Source organism: Haliotis cracherodii, unplaced genomic scaffold, assembly GCF_022045235.1.
Source record: "Haliotis cracherodii isolate W230 unplaced genomic scaffold, xgHalCrac1.p SCAF_8, whole genome shotgun sequence".
Classification (NCBI taxonomy): domain Eukaryota; kingdom Metazoa; phylum Mollusca; class Gastropoda; order Lepetellida; family Haliotidae; genus Haliotis; species Haliotis cracherodii.
Window position 1 is genome coordinate 24,250,337 of NW_027266341.1, and position 14,560 is coordinate 24,264,896.

Here is a 14,560-nt window from a genome sequence, read left to right on the forward strand (position 1 = left end):
CAGAAACCTATGATTGTGGGTTCGAATCCCGGTTCGCTCCGATTATGTTTCTAGGTTTGTCAGCACCATACCCGTGCTCGTGGGTTTCACCGAAGTGGTAAACGTCTGAGACCAGCATCACTTCGGGCTTTCCTCCCACATTAAGCTGACACGCCGTGATATAACTGGAATACTGTTAAAAGCGGCGTTAAACCCAACTCACTCACTCACTCACTCACTCACTCACTCACTCTGTTCCCCACCACCTCTGCAATATTGCTAACTGTTTTGCTAAACAACAACAACAAAATCAAACATCATTTTCTAACTGTTAACACTCATCCGTCATTCTTGCCCAGCCCGTTCCACTGTAGCCTTGCTCCAAGTCTGTACTGTATGATAAATCCATGGATGTCTAGTAACTATATCCTTATAATAGACAAGTCTTGATAAGTGGACGTCAGTCGTTTATGGGAATAACATGTCTTATGATTTATATGATCTAAAAATAATGATTTAAACTAATATTTATTGGCTTCCAGACTTGAGCAAGTCTAGTTTCTCTGCATCTCTCTCCCACCCCAGGGACTGATGCTATCACCACCTTCATTGCTCCCCTTCCTGCCCTTCCCAACAGTGTCATCCCCTCACCCCAGGGGCTTCCTGACCCATGGGGATGACACGTGCCCTTCTGTCTGGCAACACAGAGAAAGCAACACAAGCAAGGGCACATGCTGATTGACTCCTAATCTGAGAAAACAAACGGGGTATCTGGTCAGCCTGAATGGAGTGAGCAGCTTATATCAGACTGAAAATCAATTGAGCTTTTCTGCTGAAGGAGCTTCTGGAATCCTCCCTGCCAGCTTGGTTGTAAACATAAAATTTGAGTGAAATGCTAATTGTGTTTATAGACATTTTTCCAGGTGTTTCTGTAAAATTTGTACCCATTAAGAAATATTTTCGGGGAATAAACTCATTTTCAAAAGAAATACCAGTCTGTATAGTTAATCTTCATAATCTGGAACAGTGTGCATTTTCCACAAAAGTAATTTGCAGATGTGTGGATTTAAAAATATACTTAGTGCATTTTTTGCTTAATATTGTATCAGACTCTTCATGATGTATGTAATTTGAGTCCTGTTTTTGTGATCTAGTGGCTACTCCTGTACAGAGTAGAAGGTCGGTGGTTCGATGTCTGTCTGTGTCATACCAAAAGATGTTAAAAGATGGTATTTGTTGTTGCCCTGCCTGATGCCTGGCATTAAGTAGATAACACAAGGACTGGCCAGCATACACTTTGCTATTTAAGTGCAATAATCTTAAACACAAAGTTTAAACCTATTTCAACTTGCCTCGCCCGCTTCTCTTCGCCTCGCCCCGCTTCATATCGCCTTACCTCACCTCACTTCACCTCACCTGTAATAATAACCAAAGACAGAAAGCAACCACATATTTATAAGCTCTTCTGGGGCGATTGGGTAGCCAAGTGGTTAAAGTGTTTGCTCCTCATGTTGAAGACCCGGGTTCGATGACCGACATAGGTACAATATGTGAAGCCCATTTTGGTGTCCCCAGCTATGATATTGCTTGAATATTGCTTAAAGTGGCATAAAACCATACTCACTCAGGCACTTTACTTTTGCCCATGAGAATTGTGGGGCAGCGTTGGACATCAGTGCCCCACTCACTCACTCACTCACTCACTCACTCACTCACTCACTAAAAAACCCACCCACCCACCCACTCACTCACTCACTCACAGCTCTTCTTGAAGAGGTTCTACTGCCAGCAAGCCAACAATGGAAATGGAATACAGTTTTACACAACATATTTGTTTATTTTTTCTGCTGGTGCATGTAGACACAGATAAACTGCATCTGAAAGGACAGGGATCATAAAAGCATCCAGACAAAGAGTGTCATATTACACACTATCATTCATAAATAAATACCAGGCATATTAATCAAACATGCTGCATATTTGCAAACAATGTCAAATATCAATCTTTCAGTCATCCCGAAATGACAAACACAGGAGTTTTCTTTTCTCTCCTAATCTGTATCAGGTGTTGAACCAATTGGCTGACCGTGGAGATCGACATCTCCCAGCTGTTATCTGGGTGTTCCAGCTGTGGTGGCCTGAGGGGGGAGACAAGATAGACCATAGGCTTTACCATAGTGGTTTGTTCTTTACCTTCCTTGAAGTATTGCCTGGATGGAGTAATGACAAATGTATGAGTGACGGGTTCTACTAGTCGAGCAGGACATGCTTACCTATACATGAACACCTGGCGTCATCACTGATTTTCAGTGATCCATTCATATCGTTTTAATAACTATTTTGGATGTATACTAGACTAACATCTAGTCTCTGAAATGAACATATCTTACAGACAAAAAACAGTTGTTAAATTATCTTAATTAAAATATAATAAAAAGGAGCCCAGATACATTTTCAGATACTGCAGTAATCTAGACTTGCCAAACATTATAGACTTGCATGGGCTGTTTTGGATATATTTGTAGCAGGGTCTGTATGACAGACTAGGTGTATACTTTCTTTTGCCCAGCAGTTTACATGATGAAATATATTAAAATACTAATATGCTTTATTATAAAAAAAATGTTTTAACATGATTTTTAGTTCACTCACTTAAAAGTCTAACAAAATATACCATTGATGGTTAAAGTATTTGTTATTATTATATTACTTCTGTTGATTAGATAAGAATTCAGAAAAGTATTATTTCAAAACTTCCAATTGTGAAAATTGTTTTGGAGTAAGCGTTAAAATGTAAACACTGGGGGAATAATATCTGAATGTATTTTACTGTATCATTTAAACACAGCATTTTGGTTTACAAAAGTTTGTTACTCCTACAAAATAGAGGTAGGCATATCAGTAAAACAACAAAAGGATTTTGGTGAATAATTATTATTTTTTCTCTTTGATGTAATTGTGCCAATTCTTGAGTCACATGATAAATACCTAACCAGGGGAGTGTTACAATGCCTTCCCTATAAATAACATAAAACTGTATGGGAGACCTACGTTTCTGGACCCACTCACCCCCACCAACCCATTGTACAGCTGTCCAGGACTGACAGTCCCTCCACATGCTCAACATGTGCCCCCAACGCATGAAAGAAAATATTATCTCCTATCAGTGGCGTGTGCCTAAAGCAAGGGAGCTTACTCTGTGAAAACTGACCACCCTTCTGGTGACTGATGGGCACATGACCTTTGTAATTAGTTCTGAAGCATGTTCACTTGATCAGTCAAAATACCGGATTAGGTAGCACCTCATTCAAGACGCCTTGTCAAACAATAATTGGCCAAGCAGGTGCTCTTTAAGTGCTTAACTCTTCACATTTGTCAGATATCTTGAAGTTTGGAGGATTTGAAATATTGAGCTTGAAGGTTAAGTGGTGTACAATGTGCATGTGTTTCTGTAGTATGGAGACGGGAATATGAGGGGAGAGCAATTGATGTAATTACTCATATTCAATTTTATCAATTGATGAAATAATGTGGTATAACTGATATTTCTTGATTTATATTGGGAGATTAATCGTAACAGATTTGTTGATTGAAATCATCAAAAGATTAGTTTGCCTCAATCTCCCCCCCCCCCCCCCCCCCCCCACCCCTCCTCCTCATCGTCCTATCATCATCATCATCATCATCTTTCATCATCACCATCAGTATTCTCTCCCACATCATCTTCATCATCTTCGTCATCACCATCAGTATCCCCCTCATCATCAAAGGTATTCCCCTCCTTCTCCCCTGATCATCAAAGGTATTCCCCTCCTTCTCCCCTGATCATCAAAGGTATTCTCATCATCATCATCAAAGGTATTCTCCTCCTCCCTTCATCATCAAAGGTATTCTCCTCCTCCCCTCATCATCAAAGGTATTCTCATCATCATCATCAAAGGTATTCTCCTCCTCCCCTTCATCATCAAAGGTATTCTCCTCCTCCCCTCATCATCAAAGGTATTCTCCTCCTCCCCTCATCATCAAAGGTATTCTCCTCATCATCATCAAAGGTATTCTCCTCCTTCCCCTCATCATCAAAGGTATTCTCCTCCTTCCCCTCATCATCAAAGGTATTCTCCTCCTCCCCTCATCATCAAAGGTATTCTCCTTCCCCTCATCATCAAAGGTATTCTCCTTCTCCTCATCATCAAAGGTATTCACCTTTTCCTCATCATCAAAGGTATTCTCCTTTTCCTCATCATCAAAGGTATTCTCCTTTTCCTCATCATCAAAGGTATTCTCCTTCCCCTCATCATCAAAGGTATTCTCCTTTTCCTCATCATCAAAGGTATTCTCCTTCCCCTCATCATCAAAGGTATCCTCCTTCTCCTCATCATCAAAGGTATTTCCTCCTCCCCTCATCATCAAAGGTATTCTCCTTTTCCTCATCATCAAAGGTATCCTCCTCCCCCTCATCATCAAAGGTATTCTCCTCCTCCCCTCATCATCAAAGGTATTCTCCTTCTCATCATCAAAGGTATTCTCCTCCTCCCCTAGTCATCAAAGGTATTCTCCTCCTTCTCCCTCATCATCAAAGGTATTCTCCTCCTTCCCTCATCATGAAAGGTATTCTCCTCCCCTCATCATCAAAGGTATTCTCCTCCTCCCCTCATCATCAAAGGTATTCTCTTTCCCCTCATCATCAAAGGTATCCTCCTTCTCCTCATCATCAAAGGTATTTCCTCCTCCCCTCATCATCAAAGGTATCCTCCTTCTCCTCATCATCAAAGGTATTTCCTCCTCCCCTCATCATCAAAGGTATTCTCCTTTTCCTCATCATCAAAGGTATCCTCCTCCCCCTCATCATCAAAGGTATTCTCCTCCTCCCCTCATCATCAAAGGTATTCTCCTTCTCATCATCAAAGGTATTCTCCTCCTCCCCTAGTCATCAAAGGTATTCTCCTCCTTCTCCCTCATCATCAAAGGTATTCTCCTCCTTCCCTCATCATGAAAGGTATTCTCCTCCCCTCATCATCAAAGGTATTCTCCTCCTTCCCCTCATCACCATCATCACCATCACCACCAGCACCCCCCTCATCACCATCAATATCCTCTTCCTCATCCGCAACAACTTCATCATCCTCTTCTTCCTGATTTATTTTTCATTAACAACCACAGTAAAATTGTTCAAGTATTGTTTACAATCACAATGGAGACCAGGAACCAATCAGTGTAATACAAACAACATGGTGGATACATCAGTTGTATATACAAATGCTTTCAAAGGGGCTATTCAACCCTGTTAGGAACTCACAAATCATCAGCTATTGTGGCATATTTGAAGTTATGTAAACATAGACTCCTCGCAGTGTTTTTACCAGCATCCCAGTAGTGACTGTGATTCTAAACACAGCAAATGGAAACGGAGTCTGGCATCAGCCCTGCCATACACTGTAAAACATCTACTATGTTATGGTGCGTTGGTTGGTACATCCAAAATAGCTTGCCTTGCATTCTCAGTAAGTGCTGTGCCATCGTTAGACAAAACTTACTCGAAGTCAGATACTGCGTCTGAAAAGAAATTGTTTTGTCGGTTCCAACATGTCCAATGTAAGTTTGTTTCTCAGCCTGGCTGCCATGTCAGTATTCTTGTTAATGATACTTGTCATTCTATGTGATACTCATTATGGAGTGTCAAGTTGGTTTTGGTATTTGGCTAAGTTATTGTAATTGACGTAATAACCTAGATTTGTCATCACTTAAGCTTATATATTTCACTAGTATAAATAAAGCCCTTTAGGCAAACCATCTTAATTTTATGTTTTACAAACTTTCATGGCCAACATCCAATTTGCAGGAGACAAATTAAAAAGAAGGTTTTCAAGGTTTATTTGAGGTTCATTTCCAAAGAGAAATAAATACAATAAACAGACAAATTGAAATACAAATAAAAGAAATATATTTGTGAATGAAATACTTTTTTATTATTTTTTTATTTTGACTTTTGCCAAATTTGTGGTAGGCTTGCGCTTGTTCATTGAACAACAAATTAGTTGGCCCTTCCTAGGATGTAGTTAACGTGTAGATGTTTTATGTAGTCTATTGATGTATATGTAACCTATATAGTAGTTCTTCTAGATTTCCAATCAGTGTTAATACTGATAGCACATTGTGTGGTAATAATTAATGGTGATCGTTAATTGGTGTTTGTCTATGCAGGCTGTCATTAGCCACTGTTGTGGAATGTATATACAGTTAATGACTCCTATTTATTTGTTTATGTCTTGATGATTAAAGTACCAGTGAAGAAATATCTCAAACAAGACATTGAAATATCCCCCCATTTAATCCCCAAATAAATCCTCCCATTCATCCCTCTGCCTAGCCATTAACACCTGCAACAGCAACTCGTCCATCTATCTATCTATCCAGACGCTCAACCCATCATTCATCCATCAACTATCCCACCATCCATCCAAGTATAATGTTTTAAATATTTAATGATTGATGGCCAAGATGATAACTATACAACTAAACAATCCCTTTTCCTGTTAATAATTCATTCCTGTCCTTTTCTTACTGTTAGTTGTCATAGTTTGCAATTGAAGAACTATAAAATTCTCAAGTCTTTTGAAAGGCATTTAGAAGTGATACACATAAGGAAGAAGATTTATGGATGTCAAGCTGATGAAGGAGTAATGATATACTCCGAAACATGTTCCTTATAATAAAGAAGTTGACATCCATAAATTCTCTTCCTTATAAAGTTCTCACTTATATTCTTGCAGATCTTTTGGATCGAACTCTCAAGAGAAATAATCTCTTCCCTAATTCTTGCAATACTTAAATGACACAAGCAGCAAGGGTTAATTAATTTCCCACTACGTTGTGACATGAAGGGTTAATGAGTGTTACACACAAGTCATCCATCATGGCTGGTCATCCAGGTGTCTGAGCCAGCACACACAATGTTGTCCTGTGGGTATGATGTATCACCTGTCGGTACTGTTTCCCACACCACTTTACTTACATTGCTGTGGTACTATTTCACTCACCACTACTTACATCTACATTGCAGCAGTACTGCTTCCCCCACAACAACTTATATCACCATTGATACATTACAGCTTCCCCCACAACTACTTATATCCACAATGCAGCAGTACTGCTTCTCCCACAACTGTTTATATCAACAGTGATGCAGTACCACTTTCCACAGTGCAACCATCATTGCAGCATCTGACATAATACATCTTTCAAAGATATATGTTATTTCTTTTTGTTTTGTTTGTTTGCTGCACTTAGCAATATTTCAGCTATATGACGACAGTCTTTAAATAATCAAGTCTGGATCAGACAATCCAGTGATTGACATCATGAGCATCGATCTATGCAGTTTGAATACAATGACATGCATCAATCAAGTCAGCAAACATATCACCCGATCCCCTTAGTTGTCTTTTATGACAAGCATGGGTTGCAGAAAACCTATTCTAACATTTTCATCTTGCTAGTAAAATATAATCGTTCTGTTTTCGTCAAATTGCTATCAGAGTTGTAGGCATTCAATTATTCTTGGTAATTTAAAGTGAATCAGTTCTGAAACCTAGCTTGCAATATTGTTTATAATTTTTAGTTATTTTCGTCTTCTCTGCTTTATACCCGGTTGTGTTTATTTTTTCATATAATCTTGCGTAAAATTGTTTGGTCTTATCCCTGGTAATATTTATTGTTATGTCATGTCATGATGTAAATCATTTTCACTTGATTTAGACAGTCACTATTCATTAAGAGATGAAAAGGTTATTTGTACATCCGTTATCAACAAGAATCTAATTAGATCACACATGTTTTAGAAACCTCCCACAAAGCAGCGCAGGAATGTTTTTCCAGCATTCTAAACAAACTTCGTCAGATTTCAGTTATCGAAATTCCAGTCCACTAGACATTTAGCATTAGTTGTTCATTTATATCAGTTGATAATGACCTGTAAGTCATTTGCATCTTCTCCTGCGTTATCAGTTGATGATGGAAAACATCTCATAGCACCTGTCTTGTTGAACTGTATGTGGGCAATATCATCCGTATCGTCCTATATGATTTGGAGCAATATGTTTGCTCTGTTGTAGGCATTGTGGACTATCTGCATGTTTATCGAAGCGTGGGTATATACATGCACAGGTGATAACGGCAAACCGGAAGACGAAAGTAATCATTATTATCACTCTAGGATCCGCATGACGCCATGTAAATGTTGATATTCCATCTTACCCAGGTGGAAATGTGTTTCCTGGGTCATAATGACCGAAACAGCTTCAGACTAGTTGTGAGGAAAGTATTTTATGCCTACAGCACAATCTATCTTCAGTATGCTGAAAAGTGTTTCCCTAAAGAGAATTTAAAGACTTTTTTGTGAGACATGTGAAATGCTTTATGTTTTGGTGCACCTCTCCAGTGCACATAGAGAGCCCAAAATACTATGGAGTATACAGTGGAATGTGTGTAAAGATGTGTTGCATGGCCATGAAGTTGTTATGTTCAAATTTGGACACCTTTTCTATCCATGGTATTTTAAAACAAATACATACAGATTTGATGTAGTCATAACAAATCAAGTAAATTGTTACCCATGATAAGGTAGTAATATGTCCCGTATGCATTTTGTCTTCACAGCCACTTCATGTTGTCTTTATTGATGAGTTTGGGGCACGGGTGGCCCAGTCGTCAAAGGCGCCGTGATTCGCTGTGCAGAGTTGCGTCCCTTGGGCACGCCAGAAACCTATGATTGTGGCTTCGAATCCCGGTTCGCCCCAGTTATGTTTCTAGGTTTGTCAGCACAGTACCCGTGCTCGTGGGTTTCACCGAAGTGGTAAACGTCTTAGACCTGCATCACTTCGGGCTTTCCCACATTAAGCTGACACGCCGTGATATAACTGGAATACTGTTAAAAGCGGCGTTAAACCCAACTCATTCACTTATTGATGAGTTAAAGCAATATGGTGTTGCTTATTTGTTGAATGGAGCCGTGAGATGAACTTGGAAAGTTGCTATGAGGATTGATTTCAGATATTTAGAGATTTAGGTTTCATAGATACAGTTTTCTTAATGTAAAACTAAGTAAAAAGTAACTAAGCATATACTATTACTGGTCCTGTTGTCAGTGAAATACCTGTCATCTTTCTACAAAAAATAATATTAGTTGAAATATGAGTTGGGAAATTTGTATTTCCAATTAGGGAATGTTAACTGGCATTTGGGCGATAATTGGTCTCTGAGCAGGTGTGAAAAAATCCCTGTTTATTGTTTTCTGTTCCTCAGCCTGTATTTGCACCTTGATTGTTTCACACCTGTAGACACATGCTCGTAGTGGCTATTCTTAGAAGTAAACTTGAAACAATAATTGCAACACATTTTCCTATATCTGACTGACAAAAATCCCGGGGGATCATTAAATGAGTAGTAACTATTTTATTTAGCTAGTATATCATCTTGTATCAATACCGAAGAAGACGTATCATGCCTCATACCGGTTCTGAAAACTCAACAGTACACTGGTGTATCGTTTCACCTCTGGTTACAACTTGTGACCTATCTGATACGCTGTCATAGTTTACTGCAGTGTTTTGTTGCTCATGCCTTCAACCATTGAACGTGAACCAGACTTGATTTTTTACAGGCTGTTGTGCTACAGGTGAAATGCTGCTGGAAGATTATGCTGCGTAAAACAACATTCACTACATTGAAAATAGTACTGTATCTTTTATACAATTAAATCAGATTTAGGTGTTATGGACAAACATGATTCCTTTCTTTGCAAGCAATGATATGTGTGTTCTTGTTTTTGCAGGAGACGTTGCTCGGCACCAGATTGAATATGTTTTGATCCCGGGGGTGAACGCTACCGCAGACAGTTTCTTCTTTAAGATTGAAGACAGGGGTAAGTTGCTATTTGTTTTAATTCATACAAGACAATTGGCATAATACATTCATCACATGTCACATATCTAGCTTCAGGGTACATGATCAATGCACCTTTTCAAAGCTTGCGCCAGTTGTTAGAACAACTAACTGCAGCCAGGACATGATTTGACTAGTATAAGTGTAGTTTTATTTGTCAAACCAAATGGAACATCGACATACACAGAATGACAACAGGAAGTAAGGACGTACACAGCAATACACACAGGAGATAACTCTTTTAACGATATATATCCATAATACCACTAAACAGCCAGTGTTGGGATATATTTAAATATACACCTCTGTTAGATAGTACTTTATATCAGATCAATGGGTAGAGGACACTTTGTCACGCAATGTCCCAGTTCGGTGTGGTTTCATCTGTCGAAGGATTCTACCAGCTGCACCTGTCAAACAGTTTTATTTGTAACTGCAATTGTGTCCTCACTTTACACTAACAAAGACAAAAATATGAAACATTTGATTCAAGGCAGTACACATTTTGCTTACACACCTTATATGCAGCTTATGTAGACTTAACACTGAACAGCCTTGTTCTCAAGATCTGTATCTGTGAAGATCCGGGGTAGAATAGGTCTTCAGCAACCCATGCTTGCCGTAAAAGGCGACTATGCTTGTCGTAAAGGGCGACTAACGGGATCGGGTGGTCAGGCTCGCTGACTTGGTTGATGCATGTCATCATATCCCAATTGTGCGGATCGATGCTCATGTTATTAATCACTGGATTGTCTGGTCCAGACTCGATTATTTACAGACCACTGTCATACAGCTAGAATATTGCTGAGTGCGGTGTTAAACAACCAACCAACCAAATCTCAAGATCTGATTGCATAAAAAAACCTTCAAAATGTCAGCATTTTTTTCTGATTTAGGAACAAAATCCACAAAAAAGTTGAGAAGATAGCATTGAGAGCATTGCACTAAAACAAATATAATCTTACATCCATGTGGTTCATGAACATAACAAAGTTGTTGACCAAGAAACAAATATCTTCATATATCATCCTTATAGAAAAGGATGTCTTTTTGCCATGTGCTGTACAGACGTTTTCTAAAGAAGTGGTTCTACTTTCTGTCCCTTGTCTATGGTTCATGTGTTTCTATACTCTCAGGTTTCCAATGAAAAATTCATGTATACATGTGCAGACTGTGTGTTATGTGGAACGTCCTTCTCAATCTACATTGCTCATCATGAAGTGTCACGCAAGTGTTTTAACATACACATGAAAGATCATGATACAGGTCCAATATTGTCTAGGATCTGACATTGATATCCCACGATGTGTCCATTACACTGAAGATGGTGTATGAGAACGCCCAATACCAGCACCAGAACGCACCAGTTCATTCTGTCCCTTCATCAGTCATAGTCAAGACTGGGTCTCACTGGACATGGCTACATCTTCAAGAATGTCTAAAATTACTTCAATTAACTCAACATCTGTCACTGATTCAGGAAACAAAGCATTCAGCACAACTGGCAATTGTGGCCAATAAGACATCAACTCCAGTTGGCACGGTATGCTTGTAAGATTGTACTGCCACTAACATAGAACTTCTTTCTTTGTTGGGTAACTGCCACTTGTTATTGTGAAGCTAGCTTGCACATCTTGACACCCTCAAGAGATGCTGAGTCTATGCTATCATCTTGCTTCAGGAATAGTCCGAACGAGAATCACAAATCTTCATGAGTACAATTTTCAGCTGCCTAATGGTGCCATGACTTCAGCTTCATGAAGAATTGGTTTATATTGTGTGGCTGTTGAGTTTCTCTTACCGATCACAGATATGTTTTTGTCTTTTTTTATAAGTATACCATGTTCATAATGAACACGCTTATAACGAACAGACGGATATTACAAACGTTTGTTTTTTTCCCTGCCATTTGCTGTATATATGCTTAAAACTAACTACGGTTATAACGAACAAAACATGGTCCCTTTGAGTTCGTTATAACCGTAGTTAACTGTATAATAGTACAGTGGGGTAGCCTAGAATGTTAAAGCTTGCGATTACATTCATACAATATTAATGTTGGATAACCAACGAAACAGCCTTGTCTTACTGATGCAGACCATAGGTCAGTGCTGTTGTGAGAGGGGTCATGATGCTTCCCCTAAATCACCCACGTTCAGATGACAGCATGGACATGAGACAACAAAGGATAGCATTACTTCCGCAAATGTTATACAAATAGCAGTCTGGAAAACACTACTTGGAACAAAAAGAAAATTCCAGGACAAATGACCAAAGCATGTAGATGGCTGGTATGTTGGACAAAAGTGGACACCGACATATCAATTAGTTGTCCCCTGACAGGACTAGAATGTCGTGACCCTGTACAGCCCATGTCATGGTCATGGTGAAAAGACAGGACCTTGCTTGTCAGGGAGAAGTGAGTCAATGGGTCATTCACCCACTTTGATTTTTTAAATATTTTTTTTGTGAGATGGTTTTATTTTTTATTTCAGTTGGATGATTATGTGTCAAGAAGTTACTTTTGGAACCGAACTAACTTTTAATCACTCAACTTAAATCTAACAGGAAGAAGTACATGGTTTTTTTTCGTATATGGTTATTGTAGGAATATGTACTTTCAACATTTTGATGTTTCTTGCAAACAGTTGCTCGTAAAGTTTGTTGATAACTCTGCACTCAGCAATATTCTAGCTATATAACATTGGTATGTAAATAGTCGATTCTTGACCAGACAATCAAATGATTGTCATCATGAGCATTGATTTACCAAATTTGATACGATAACATGCATCAACCAAGTCAGCAAGTATGACCACCCAATCCCATTTGTCACCTCTTACGGCAAGCATGGGTTGATAAATACCACTTCTAACCTGGTCTTCATATGCTCATAAAGAACTACCTTGTATTTGAAGACTGGCCCATAGCTGTGATGCTTCTGATCAAAAGGCGGAATCATCAAATGGAGCTTTAAGATGCTGAGAAGCTAGATTTCCAATAGCTGAAAGTAATTTTTTGCACTCATTAAATTAGTACTGAATGTATTTCATTCCTTCCCACATAGTTCCTCAAAATATGTTGGTTAATTCAGCATAGTCTTTGAAGAAGGTAGACTCACATGTGCTGAACTAATAGGTCAATGAGTTCACCCTCTCTGACTGATCTGTCAGAACAATGACAGCCCTGGTAACACCTACCTCCTACAGCTATGTCTACCAGTAATGTGTTCCTGCATAACATATGTGGCTGGGTATGTGGTGTTGCACTTAGTCTGATACTGTGACTGATCTGATGGAGACTCTCGGCAACATCAGCAGCGGCATCAAAGACATCCCAGACTACAGTTCCAATGATCTTCATCATCTGTAACGTTGTCAGCGTTATCAAAGACATCCGATTCAGTGATTGGTCGATGGGGCACTTGGTACTGATGAGACAAAACTCATTGGGCTGTGATACGTCTTTGGTCCGACATTGGAATTTCTTCTAGATTGGTACATGGTAGTGTTTTGTTAGGCGAGGAATGGTGTTTGTGTCCCGCAATGTCAGATGCTAAGTACATCGTCAGATGCAGAAAATAATAAACTTCCGGGGTTTTAAGCTGTCATAATCATCAGCAGCAGCATCTTCATCGTCTTCATCATCATGTCATTATCTTAATGGGTTGCAATCTTTTCTATGAGGCTCTATGAATTTCTATGCAGTGTTCCCTGCCATACTGTGACAGGATTTACTGACTTGTTTCAAATACCAAATATCATCACCACCACCACCACCACCACCACCACCACCATCATCATCATCATCATCATCATCATCACAACCATCACCACCATCATCACCACCACCACCATCATCATCATCATCATCATCATCATCATTATCATCATCATCACCATCATCATCACCACCATCATCACCACCATCATCACCACCATCATCATCATCATCATCACCACCACCACCATCACCATCACCACCATCATCACCACCACCACCATCATCATCATCATCATCATCATCACCACCACCACCACCACCACCACCATTATCATCATCTCATCATCACCATCATCATCATCATCCCTATTAGCTACATTGACTCACTGAACCTCATCAGGTGTGCTTGTTGGTCACAGATTAGTATTTCTTGAACGTGGCAGTGTGGACGCATGTAGTTACCGCTGAATGTTTCTACTCATGTAGATTTGTCAGTGAAAGGTAGGTACACCTTGTGTGACCATTTTGGGTCAAATCAGCTAAGAAGCTAATTGCTAACAAAAATTAGGATTTGTATCTTCTGTCATCATCATCATCAGCGGAAGCAGCAGCAGCAACATCATCAGCATCATCAGCATCACTGTCATCTTCACCATCTGCACCATCTTCATCATCAGATCTGCTGCTGTGTGTGTTCTTACTGATGTTTACATGATAGTGTGGATAAATATCCCTTTGAAGTGGCATCATGCATTTGTCGTAGTTACAGTCTTGTTAGTCTGATATATTTGTTTTCTTGTATTAATCAGTTACGTGTGTCACCAGCGGGGTGTACAGGATTTTTCAAGCAGAATGGAGACCAAAGTGGAACACGTTCAACTCCAGCTCACACATCCACTAATCACACATGAAACAAATG

At 39.3% G+C, this 14,560-nt stretch overlaps 1 protein-coding gene across 1 annotated transcript in view; it reads left to right on the plus strand.

Moving 5' to 3' along the window:
- LOC139449894 (FRAS1-related extracellular matrix protein 2-like) overlaps nucleotides 1-14,560 on the plus strand; it is a 219,343-nt gene that overhangs the window by 84,210 nt on the left and 120,573 nt on the right. The window contains exon 2 of the mRNA XM_071231483.1: nucleotides 9,809-9,898. Within this exon, the coding sequence (XP_071087584.1) occupies nucleotides 9,809-9,898 (90 nt within the window). The remainder of the gene's footprint in view (nucleotides 1-9,808; nucleotides 9,899-14,560) is intronic.